The sequence below is a fragment of the Halichoerus grypus genome, chromosome 2 (genome assembly GCF_964656455.1).
Source record: "Halichoerus grypus chromosome 2, mHalGry1.hap1.1, whole genome shotgun sequence".
NCBI classification, from domain to species: Eukaryota; Metazoa; Chordata; class Mammalia; order Carnivora; family Phocidae; genus Halichoerus; species Halichoerus grypus.
The window spans coordinates 91,249,932-91,262,009 of NC_135713.1; the positions used below are offsets into that span (position 1 = coordinate 91,249,932).

The following is a 12,078-nucleotide window of genomic DNA, read 5'->3' on the forward strand; positions in this document are numbered from 1 at the left end:
ATGGAAGATTTTATAAAATTAGTGGGAACAGTAGCTTATATCTAAATTAGAAGACTCTGGAATTTTGTCTAGGAACAAATGTATACGTAGGTATACAGGTTCTTAACACAGGAACTAGCTTTATCCGTTTATGGTATTAACATTTTTTGAATATTGGTTCTCAAGAAGTATGAAAGGATTTAGGAATACTCTGAAAAGTTCAGAGCCCATGCACTTCAAGCCTACTGCTGTGCTATTGGAGATGCTATGGAAGTGGGTCTGGATCATTCAGAGAGGTCCCACATTGACAAGGCTAGAACCTCTGAAAAGGAACTGTTGACATCCAGAATTGTCCCGTGCTGTAGCTGGTGTATCTGCCGTAGCTACTGCTGCTACAACCAGCAGCTAGTTCACTTTTGGAGCCACGGGCAGGAAGCTTCTCTTCTTCCTCCTGCCATTTGATCTCCAACTAGCGTCCTTCTGATGGCAGAGCTGAACAGGAAACCAGGCAATACAATTTTTAGAATCCCAGCACTTAGTGTAGAATGGACAAAGAAGGGTGAGTGTGGGGCTGAGAGACAATAGGTAAATTTCCAGTATACCTTGCTGGAAGCAAATAATGATGAAAAGTTAAGCAAGTGTGTACCTGTATATATATATGTGTGTGTGTGTGTGTGTGTGTGTATCATTTTTTCTTTGTTTATACAAAGAAATTATGTATAAATATAATATATATAATATATATAAATTATATAAAAATATAACTATATATAAATTGTAATAAATACTAATTTATTACACACACTGTTACATGCTTTAATTTTTGTTTCATTTGTTTGACTTCAGTTGTTTTATACTGGTTCATGAAACTTCATAATTCTTTTTATGGTGGTGGGGTATTTCATTCTATGAAATGTACCATGATATATTTCACCAGCCCCCTACTTATGGACATTTAGGTTGTTTCCAGTCTTTTGCAATTACAAATAATGCTTTACTGAAAATTATTATTTATAATATATATATTTATATATATATATATATATAATTTTACACACATGACCATATTTATAGGATAAATTCCTAGAAGAGGAATTGCTATATCAGATAGTATGGGCATTTGTAAATTATAATTATCATTTATAAGCCAAATGGCATGTCTTACCCCTGCCAATATACTTTTTGTTCATTCAATGTTTGGCTCTCCACCTATATAGAAATGCTGAAAATGCCAGGTCATATAATAGAGACACAGCATAATCACAGACGGCCCTCAAATGCAGAATATGACAGTGGGAATGGGCATTGAGATTTATCTGTAAGTTATAGGAGAATACAGCTTTTAGCTGGGCACATGATGGAAGGAAGGGAGGTGGATGATTCAACAACTTTAAAAAGCCTTAGGATGAAGAATACATATTGGAGCTGGGGTAATGAAAGAAGGAAAAATAGAATAAAGATAGAGAGAGAAATTGTTTGCATAGATGTCATTCAAATACCCAAAAAAGCCTGAAGCCTATGAAACTCAATACGACAGAAAATGCCTTTTCATAAATAACAGTATTGTTTCTAAAATGGCTATTGACATTTAGGGGTGTTTTCAGGCCATTCCTCAACCATGTCCGTCATTAATACATGTTTGCTAAAAAAAATTTAACTACATAGATGAATATGATTTTAAAATGAAAGTCTTCCTTTACCTGTTTGGTATGGTATCTTTAATATGTATACACCCAAATGCATACATACATATATAAATAACTTCTTTTATTTATTTTTTATTTTTATTTTTTAAAAGATTTTATTTATTTATTTGAGACAGAGAGAATGAGAGAGAGTGAGGGGGGGAGGGTCAGAGGGAGAAGCAGACTCTCTGCCGAGCAGGGAGCCCGATGTGGGACTCGATCCCAGGACTCCAGGATCATGACCTGAGCCGAAGGCAGTCGCTTAACCAACTGAGCCACCCAGGCACCCAATAAATAACTTCTTTTAAATAGAGAAGGTTTATGGGGCCTGGCTGGGTCAGTTGGTTAAGTGTCCAACTCGATTTATGATCTGAGGGTTGTGAGATTGAGCCCCGCATCACGCTCTGCGCTGGGTATGGAGCCTGCTTAAGATTCTCTCTCTCTCCCTCTGCCCCTTCCCCCAGTAAAAAAATCATTGAAAAAAAAGTTTATACTATACATATTGTTCTCTAATCTTCCAAATCTCCAACTTAAAAAGCCAATATAACATGGCTTATTTCCATGTAGATGTGTTATATTCTTTTTAATGATTGTACATTCTTCTGTAGTATGTATCAAAATTTATTTTACAATTGGTGAGTGTTTTCAGGTTGTTTCTAATTTTTATTATTTCTAACAATGTGGCAATGAATGTACCTTAGTTTTCTATAGACCAGGGTTCTTTTTTCCTTAGCATCATCTCATGCTTCCTATAAACAAGTAATACCTATAGTAGTAATTAGTTTAGAGGCAAAAAATACCATTAACTATGGAAACATTCTTAATGTAGAATCACTTCTTCTTTGGAAATACCTAAAGTGTTAATTGTTGTTTATTCAATAACTATAAAAGGATGGCTTTTGTGTTATTTTCAATATGATGGACCAAAGTTTTAGCTGCTTCTGCCACTTACTTGGAATTTAAAGTGAGAAACGTGAACTTTATGTAGTAAAGACTATTATAAGGATGAAAAAAGATCATGTATGGGAGGCATTTTGAGCTGCTCTGAGGAACAATAAAATATAATACTATTGAAAATACAAATGCAAAAAAATAAAAATATAATAAAAACGCATTACTTTTATTTCACAGAAGTCCATATTGAATATAAACCATGTAGGTATTTTCCTCGATTACTTTATCTCCTGAAATTGCTGGTGGTTGCTTGTGGAAGTCGTGGAAGTGCAGAGGGAAACTGCTGAGCACTGGCTATAGCACAGTAGGACTCATGTTAGACTAAGTCTAATCCCTCCTCCAGCACCATCCAGCATTGAGATCTAGTCCTGCCACTTTAACTGTAATGTAAGTCATCGCACATTCTCCTTTTAATTGAGCATAGCGCTGTCAGCTTTATTTCATAGTCATAATCTGTCAAGTTAGGATGAACTGAGATATGTAGGGACGCTACTGTGAAAAACTTGCTGTTTATATAATTAGGATGATTCCAGGGATTAGGAATACTTATGTGTCTGGGACATATCTGTAAGATTCATTATTATGCCCTTTCAAGAAGACATCAATTAGTGAACAAGTGGTAAGAGAAAAGATTGAGAGAAAGATGAGACACAGGTTTTTGACGAAATTATAAATTTAGCAGGACATCAGAGTTTCGTTTATCCTCAGACTCATGAAGTACTACCATTCCTTATTTTTTTCATGAACCAAGAAGATAACAATAATGATTAACGGAAATTCAGATAAAAGGTAGCATAGATATAAAAATTACTTGTGTTACTCTTAAGGGAATTCAAATTAGGATCTGGCTTTTTATAACATGTTTTGGTTCATTGTTCATATTTAGTCTTTATGAATTCAAGTTCATTAATCCCTAGGATTTCTCCTTTAGCTCTTTTAACAAATGGCTATCACATATATAATTTCCTCATTTTTAGAAAATTTCTTTGTTTTTTGAGAGCAAATTACTTCAAAGCTCCCATTGGTTTACATTTTGTGTATTTAAGAACTAAAAAAAATGATGATTTTAGTGATTTTAATTATGATTTTTCATCTTTACCCTAGAGAGTCACTTTTTTTTACATTTTGGGCCACTTTCTGAATTCCTATCTTAAAACTTTTATTTATTGGGTGCCTGGGTGGCTCAGTTGGTTAAGCGACTGCCTTCAGCTCAGGTCATGATCCCAGGGTCCTGGGATCGAGTCCCGCATCGGGCTCCCTGCTCTGTGGGGAGCCTGCTTCTCCCTCTCCCACTCCCCCTGCTTGTGTTCCCTCTCTCACTGTGTCTCTCTCTGTCAAATAAATAAATAAAAAATCTTGAAAAAAAAAAACAAAAAACAAAAAAACTTTTATTTATTTATTTTAATCCTTTTGGGACAAGAATTTCTAAGTTCTTCCATAGTAGGTGATAGAAAGGATTCCTTGATTTTTTTTTTCTTTGAAATCTATAATTATGTAGTTGTTTACTTCCTAGTTATGTTAAGGGCCTATGGGCATAGTTTGCTGATTGGGATATTGTTAAATAATTTTTAATTACTTAATTATTTTTAGAGAGAGAGAGAGTGCACGTGCACATGTGAAGGTGGGGGAGGGGCAGAAGGAGAGGGAGAGAGAGAATCTTAAGCAGGCTCCATGCCCAGTGCAGAGCCCTACGCAGGGCTTGATCTCGTGAACCTGAGATCATGACCTGAGCTGAAATCAGGAGTTGGCCATTTAGCCAATTTTAGCCACTCAGGCACCCCTAATTACTTAAACTAAAAAACTAAATCATGCTTATACATAAAGATTGTTGTTGTTTTTTCCCCCAAGTTCTTATTTATTTATTTATTTATTTAATCTCTACGCCCCATGGGGCTCGAACTCAGGACCCTGAGATCAAGAGTGGCATGCTCTTCAGTGAGCACCATGCTCTTCTAACTGAGCCAGCCAGGTCCCTCTGCATAAAGATTGTTTTTGAGGGCTTTCTGGATCACCTTAGTTAAAATTATAGCTCACTTCTTATTGTTTTCCATTTTCTTTATCCTCCTTCCCTGCTTTGTTTTCCTCCTTAGCATTTGTCACCTTCTACTTCTAATATCGTCTCTCTCTCTCTCTTTTTTTTTGCTTTCCTTTGTTTATGGTCTGTCTGCTCTACTAAAGTATAATCTTCCTGAATGCAAAGATCTTTATCTTTTGTTTACTGCTATCAGTGCTTAGAAAAGGCACTGTAGAAATACCTACCTAGTTTTCCAATTTCTGAATTTAATTTGTAAAGAGTATTTAGTCAGAAATTTTAATTTTTCAGAGATATTGATCTTCTTTTAAATTTTTTATAGTGAACTCCAACTCATCTGAAATATAAATATAATATATATAAATATATATGAACATATATGTAAATATATATATATAAACATTTGGAAAGTTAATATTTCCATCTTTTTGAACTCTTTTTAAAAAATTTTTTAAAGATTTATTTATTTATTTTAGAGAGAGAAAGAGAGAGCATGGGAGGAGGGGGTGGGGAAGGGCAGAGGGAAAGGGAGAGAGAGTCCTAAGCAGACTCTGTCCTGAGCTCGGAGCTCGATCTCATAACCCTGAGATCATGACCTGACCCGAGTAGAAACCAAGAGTCGGACACACAACTGACTGTGCCACCCAGGTGTCCCTCTTTTTTAAACTCTTCTTACTCTTATTCCCTCAAATCAAGAATTTATTCAAAAACTCAACCCTTAAGGCGTAATTTCCGAGTTGCACATATTAAGTCCAGTCATTTGCAAATTTCTGGGTTGGTAGTGATAATTGATTTTCATAGTGATGTTAATAATGGTGATTTTGATGTGCCTTAAGATCCTGAAATATTAAGTTCCAGAAGTCTCTCCTGAAAATCCTGGCACAGTGGGAAGAAAATTCAGGAAAGTAATGGTGGCATCTTCTCTCACAAACTATCCAATCAACAAATGACTATGTAAAATGAGTACTTATAAAACTTGAATAAAGAATAATATGAAAATGATTAAAATCTTATGTATTACCTTAGTATTTTAAATGGGAAAATGTAGTTTTGCAATATGTGTGGAAAAAGGTATTATTAGGAAAGTATTTAATATCTCTTTTATTCATTTTAGATAAGATGGGAAAAAAACATCACATTGGGGGAACCACCAGGATTCTTACATTCTTGGTGGTGGTAAGTATCTTTTATTCCATTTTTATTAGATTGATGATGTATTCCAGTAGGCCTGCACTATACCTGTTTATGATTTCATGCTTCTTTTTTATTTATTTATTTTTGTTTTCTATAATTATTTTATGAAAGGTAGCACTTAAAAAAAGTCAAACTCAAAACCAGCTTTAGTGTTCTTTAACTTAAAGATACTACTAGTGAGTCAAGCTAGAATTGGGTTTGGTATATGTAATCTCCTACTGTAAGTATGATTCTGTATTAGTCAGCTTAGGCTGCCATAATAAAGTACCATAGACTACATGGCTTTTAAACAACATAAATTTCTTTTCTCACATTTCCGGAAGCTGGACATCCAAGATCAAGCTGCTAGCATGGTTTGTTTCTTGTGACGTCTTTCTTCCTGGCTTTTAGACCCTCATGATCTCATCTAAACCTGAGGATACTGAAGGTAGAGGCAGCGGTGAATTTTTAGGATAGTGAAGAATAGTCCAGAAGAAAAACTGAAATAGTTCAATATAGATTCAGGGATAGAACTGTGTAGAAACACAAAAAAGACCATCAGACTATATTGAAGACCCAGTTGATAGCAGAGCTTATAAATTTCACTGTAGTACCAATATGTCCAGATCTGTGACTTCTCTGCACTAGCAGTGGCGGTTCAGGTGTCTGCATGGACACGCTAGGCTGTTGGTTTGCATTTCTTCAATTTAGAAGAATTTTCTGTCCAGTGCCTTACATATTCATCTCTCAGAATCTTAATTAAAAGAGAAAAACAAAAGCTGTCTTCTCGGGCCATGCACATGGTTTCCTTGGCACGTTATTTAATGCCATCATCTTTTTAACCTCTCTCCTGAAAACATGCCTTACGTTCAGTGGTGAATGGAACCACACTTGATCAGTTGTGGTTGTGGGTTTCCCTTGTTTGTCTCACATATGTATGGCAGGAACAGGTGCAGTCCTTTGGCTCAGAGCTGTTCCTGTATTTGGAACAACGGTTTATTGCAGTTAAGCACTATCATTGTGCTGTTTTCCTGGGGTTTAAGACTGAGCTGTTATAGTATATATTATAAAAGTCAATTTTTCATTTTACATAGTATGTATTTATGATATCTAGATCTATATTGTAAAAATTTAGCTGTTTGCTGAATCTAATTGAGTCTCCACACCTGTTAACACCTTATATTTTGTATGTTTCCAGTTAGGTCTGCAAAGTAGCCTAAGAAACCATTTTAGGAGTCTGTCCCTATTGGATTAGTGGGCTAACAAAGTGAAGATTTTGAAAATTTCCATTAAAGAATTAATTTTATTTCTGGCACCGATTTCTCTTTTGCTCCATTTCTTATGAATTTAACCTATTTACATACTGTTGGTAGTTGATAATACCTCACTGAATACTTTAGCTTTTTTGGTCTTAACTATCAGAAGATATAGCTCTTAAATCTGCCACTGCTCTTCCTTTTTCTATGGCTCTAAGATTCAGGGGAGCCCTTCCTCTGTGGTTTTGGTATTTTAACTAATTTTAATTTGTGCATAGTTGGAGATATGAAAGAAATGGTAAATAATGGGCACATACGTATTTTATAGTCTATTCAATTTAAATGTAGCACATGCAAAATATATGGGTACAGTATTTTCAGTTTTTCAAATTTTCTCCCCTGAAACTACTAACAAACCCTTTGAGGTGCCTACTTCATCTATGTAAATAAGTAGTTCTTAATGATTTTGAGATTATAGGATCCTCTGAGGACTGATGAAAAGCTATGGATCCTCTCCTTCAGAAAACTGCCCAGATCTTAAGCTTTCCTGGTCATTATGTATAGCCAACCATGACTGTGGACCTTAAATCCAGCAGATTTGCTTGACCTTTTTTTGTTGTTGTTAACTGTTTCAGAGGTCCCTTTGGTTTTCTTTCCCTTTTTTTTTTTTATCAGAACTTTTTTTTAGAGCAATTTTTAGTAGATTCACAACACAGTTAAGGGGAAGGTACAGAAATACACTTTCTTCCCCCAAATAAGCACAACCTCCATATTAACATCCACCATCAGAGTGCTACATTTGTTATAGTTGATGAACCTGCACTGACACATGCAATAGCCCAAAGTCCATACTTTACATTACAGTTCGTTCTTGGTGTTGTACATTCTGTGGGTTTGAACAAATGTATAATGACATGGTCCATCAATATAGCATCATACAGAGTATTTTCACTGCCCTAAAAATCCTCTGTGCTCTGCCTTTTCATCTACCCCACTCTTATGCTCCACCCCTGGCAACCACGGATCCTTTTACTGTCTCCATAGTTTTGCCTTTTCCAGAATCATTTAGTTGGAATCATATGGTATGTAGCCTTTTCATATTGGCTTCTTTCGCTTAGCAATATGCATTTAAAGTTTCTCCATGTCTTTTCATGGGTCGACAGCTCATTTCTTTTTAGTGCTGAATTATATTCCATTGTCTGGATGTACCATGGTTTATTTATACATTCACCTACTGAAGGATATTTTGGTTGCTTCCAAGTTTTGGCAGTTACGAAAAAGCTGTTATGAATATCCCTGTGTTTTAATTTTTGTTGTGAATGTAAGGTCTTTGTCTAGGTTCATGTTTTTGCATGTGGTTGTCTGGTTGTTCTGGTACCATTTGTGGAAGAGACTATCTTTGCTCTATTGCATTGCCTTAGCTCCTTTGTCAAAGATCAATTGATTATATATGTAGGTTTTTTCTGGCTTTCTATTCTGTTCCCCTGTTGCATTATCTATTTTTTCACCAATACCACACTGTCTTGATTCCTATAGTTTTATATTAAATCTTAAAGTTGGATGGTATCAGCCCTCCAACTTTGTTTTTCTTTAATATTGTGTTGATTATTCTGGGTCTTTTCCTTCTCCATATAAACTTTAGAATCAGTTGTTGATATCCACAAAATAACTTGTTGGGATTTTGATTGGGATTGCATTGAATGTATAGATCAAGTTGGGAAGAATGGACATCTTGACAATATGAGATACCTGACCTTTTAAATCTTTAACTCTTTAGAGCTTCGCTTTATCATGTGTGCTCTAGGTTAGGGATTCAGGATTACAATAATGGTTACCTTTTTTTTTTTTTTAAACCTGGGAAGCTGTTAATGCTGTTAAGGTCCAGATGAATAGGATAATGTGTATTCTTCTAGAACTTACTGCTTGCTCATTTGGTCAAATGCAAGGTTCCTTTTGGATGGACCAGTTGCAATTTTGTGACTTCTTTTCACTTCTGTTTTTTTATAGAATATTTGAAAATGGAGTTGTCCTGTTGTTTCAGCTTCTTCATCAAATATTTACAAAATGCAAAACTATGCTCCCCTCAAGGAAATAAGTATGGGAAAGATAAACAATTAATAGTATTATAACTGAGGTGTATACTAGCTGTAATAGCAATTCAGGAGGAATGTTTCTTTCAGCTTGTGATATTTAAGAAAGGCTTTATAGAAAAAGTGAGTCTAAGCTGAGCTGGAAGTTGAATGAAAGAAGGATATTTTGGGCAAGTAATAGTTAGTATGACGTCTCAAAAGGAATGATCACGAACCCAAGAAATGACTGGTAGCTTGGGTCAGGTTACCTGTAGGTGCAGTACTATGAAGTGATAGACTATAAAGATAAAGACAAAGGCAGGGGCCAAATTATGAAGTCCTGAAGTACAAGGGTTTTGGATTAAAGCGTGAAGATTTTAAACACTGTACATGACATGATTAGATTTGTGCTTTTAGGCATTCACTTGGCATCAACATAGAGATGGATTGAAGAGGGTTGAGAACAGAGATAGAGTTCAGTTACAAGGCAAGTGTAATTGTCCAGTTGAAAGGTGATAGTAAACAGTAAGTAGAATAGTTGGGATGTGGAGGAGTAGTTTCCTAGGCTTTAGATTTGGGGTGAACAGTGATGTCATTGACTGAAAGAGGAAATATAGAAGGAGTAACAAGCTTTGGAGAAAAGGCCATAATTTATCTTGGACAGGTTACATTTTGAGATGCCTAAGTGACATTCAGATAGAGGTGCCCTAATACAAGGTCAGTGATCTGGGCCTATACCTCTGAGACAGGTCTACAGTGGTTTGGAAATTATTAGCACAGACCATACTATTGGTGAAGAGTGTTTATAGATTCAACTGCCCAGTGTAACAAGTAAGAGCAGGGACTGGGGTTGGAATCCTGAGGAAAGTCAACATTTAAGCCTGGATGGATGAAGAGCAGCCTCAAAGGAAAATAATTGGAGAGGAAGAAGAGTAATTAGGAGAGAATAATGTATGGGAACCAGGTAGGATATTTAATGTAGAGATTAAATTCTGCAGCAAGTGTAGTAAAAGGACCCAGAGATTTTCCTGAATTGGGAAGGAAGGTGAACTTTGGTGGTCCTGAGGATAAGAGTTTTGGTGGAGGGGTGAAAGTGAGATTCAGAAGGCTGCTCTAATTCATTTTTCCACCTCAAGGGTTACTGAGAATAGCTGAAGTGTGTGGTGCCACATGGAGTAGTTTCAGGAGTAACAAAATTTTCCTTTCTTTTTTTTTTTTAAGATTTTATTTATTTGAGAGAGAGAGTAAGCGAGCGAGAGAGAGAGAGCATGAGTGGGTGGTGGAGGAGCAGAAGGAGAAGCAGACTCCCCGCTGAGAGAGCCTGATGTGGGGCTCCATCCCAGGACCCTGGGATCATGATCTGAGCTAAAGGCAGATGCTAACCGACTGAGCCACCCAGGCGCCCCACATTTTTCTTTTTAAAATAGAATAAATTTGAGCATATATATATTGAGATGAAAAGAATGGGGAGGTTGAAGATGTATGAAAGAGAAATAAACATGCACAAAGTGCAGAAAAAAATGCAGGGAAATTGAGAGGCGGAGGCCTTGGAGAGGAACAGGGGAATTTCTGCCTTTAGTATGGATAGAGGAAAATGTGTGATTTTATTTTCTGGAAGTTTTTCCTTGTTTCTGATGTGATTTCCTTTATCACTTCTTTTTTTTCTTTCCTAGTTTGCACCCTGCCCAGTGCTATAGTATTTCCCATGCCTCCCATGTTCGTTACCTTTACCCAGATCAAATCCCCTTTGAAAATGTATTTCCTGTTTGTTTTCTTTAATGAAAGTTCCCAGTGCTTCCGTGAATTTCAGAAATAGAAATGCCAAGAATCTTCTTTCTCCTGAAATTAATGTCCTTTTCAGTTTGGGTAATTTAAAAATAGACACTTTTTAAATCTTCCTATTTAATGTTTTAATGGCAGAAATTATGCTTTATTTTTACTTAATTTTATATGTAAAACACCTTTTGAAATAACTTTGGTCCCATGTATTTATATCCTGAAATTAAATATATATGATGCTGCAGAGAAAATAAACTAATAACTAAGATTATAATGAGAATTTAGTTTCTTTCACTGGGAATGGGAAGTCAAATCTTACAGTATGCTGGCACTCTAATGATTTTAGAGTCTAATGGATGACATCAGGTATAGCTAAGAATAACCAAATACCCATGTGAAAACAATAGCACTGAATTAGTCAACTGGTTTACTAGAATGGTATAATAATTATCATTTGCAGACTGGTTCTCACTCATCTTGTATGTCTTGCCTATAATAGGCATTGCATAACTAATTATTTATTTGAATTAAGTTAAAATAGGGTGAGGGGATGGGTTAAATAGGTGATGGGGATTAAGGAGTGCACTTGTGATGAGCACTGGGTATGTATGGAAGTGTTGAATCACTATATTGTACACCTGAAACTAATATTACACTGTATGTTAATGAACTGGAATTTAAATAAAAACTCTAAAAAAAAGTTAAAATAAACAGCGATATAAGACAATGCAGGTGACAACTAAAACGGGAGTATAATCATGGTGAGAAGGCAATAAAAAGGGTTAGTGAGAGAGAAAGCGAGGAACAGAGGTGGTTAAGTTATAAAAAAAAATCAAAATGTGTCTGGGAGAGTAGAAAAAGAATGAAAAAAATAGAAAAATTTGGTGGTGAGCAGACATTGTAAATAACATGGAATTTTCCACTAAATATGAAGGATTAGAAAGGAAACTGAGGCAAATTTTACTCTATTAATAGGAAGGCTTCTTTTTTTCTTGCCATACTAGTTATGAGAATTTTTTAGAATATCTTTATTCTTCTTTTAAAAATACTTTTGCATATACCATCTCTTTTATCTGTACAAGAGCCTGTAAAATATATAACATATTCTCTCTTTTTATACAAAGAAACTACTGGAAAAAAACCTATTTTCT

General features: G+C 35.4%; 1 protein-coding gene across 5 annotated transcripts in view; it reads left to right on the forward strand.

Annotated features, from left to right (window-relative positions):
* SSBP2 (single stranded DNA binding protein 2) overlaps positions 1-12,078 on the forward strand; it is a 284,133-nt gene that overhangs the window by 79,337 nt on the left and 192,718 nt on the right. For all 5 annotated transcript variants that reach the window (XM_078067103.1, XM_078067105.1, XM_036067208.2 and 2 more), the window contains exon 3: positions 5,765-5,826. In XM_078067103.1, the coding sequence (XP_077923229.1) occupies positions 5,765-5,826 (62 nt within the window). The remainder of the gene's footprint in view (positions 1-5,764; positions 5,827-12,078) is intronic.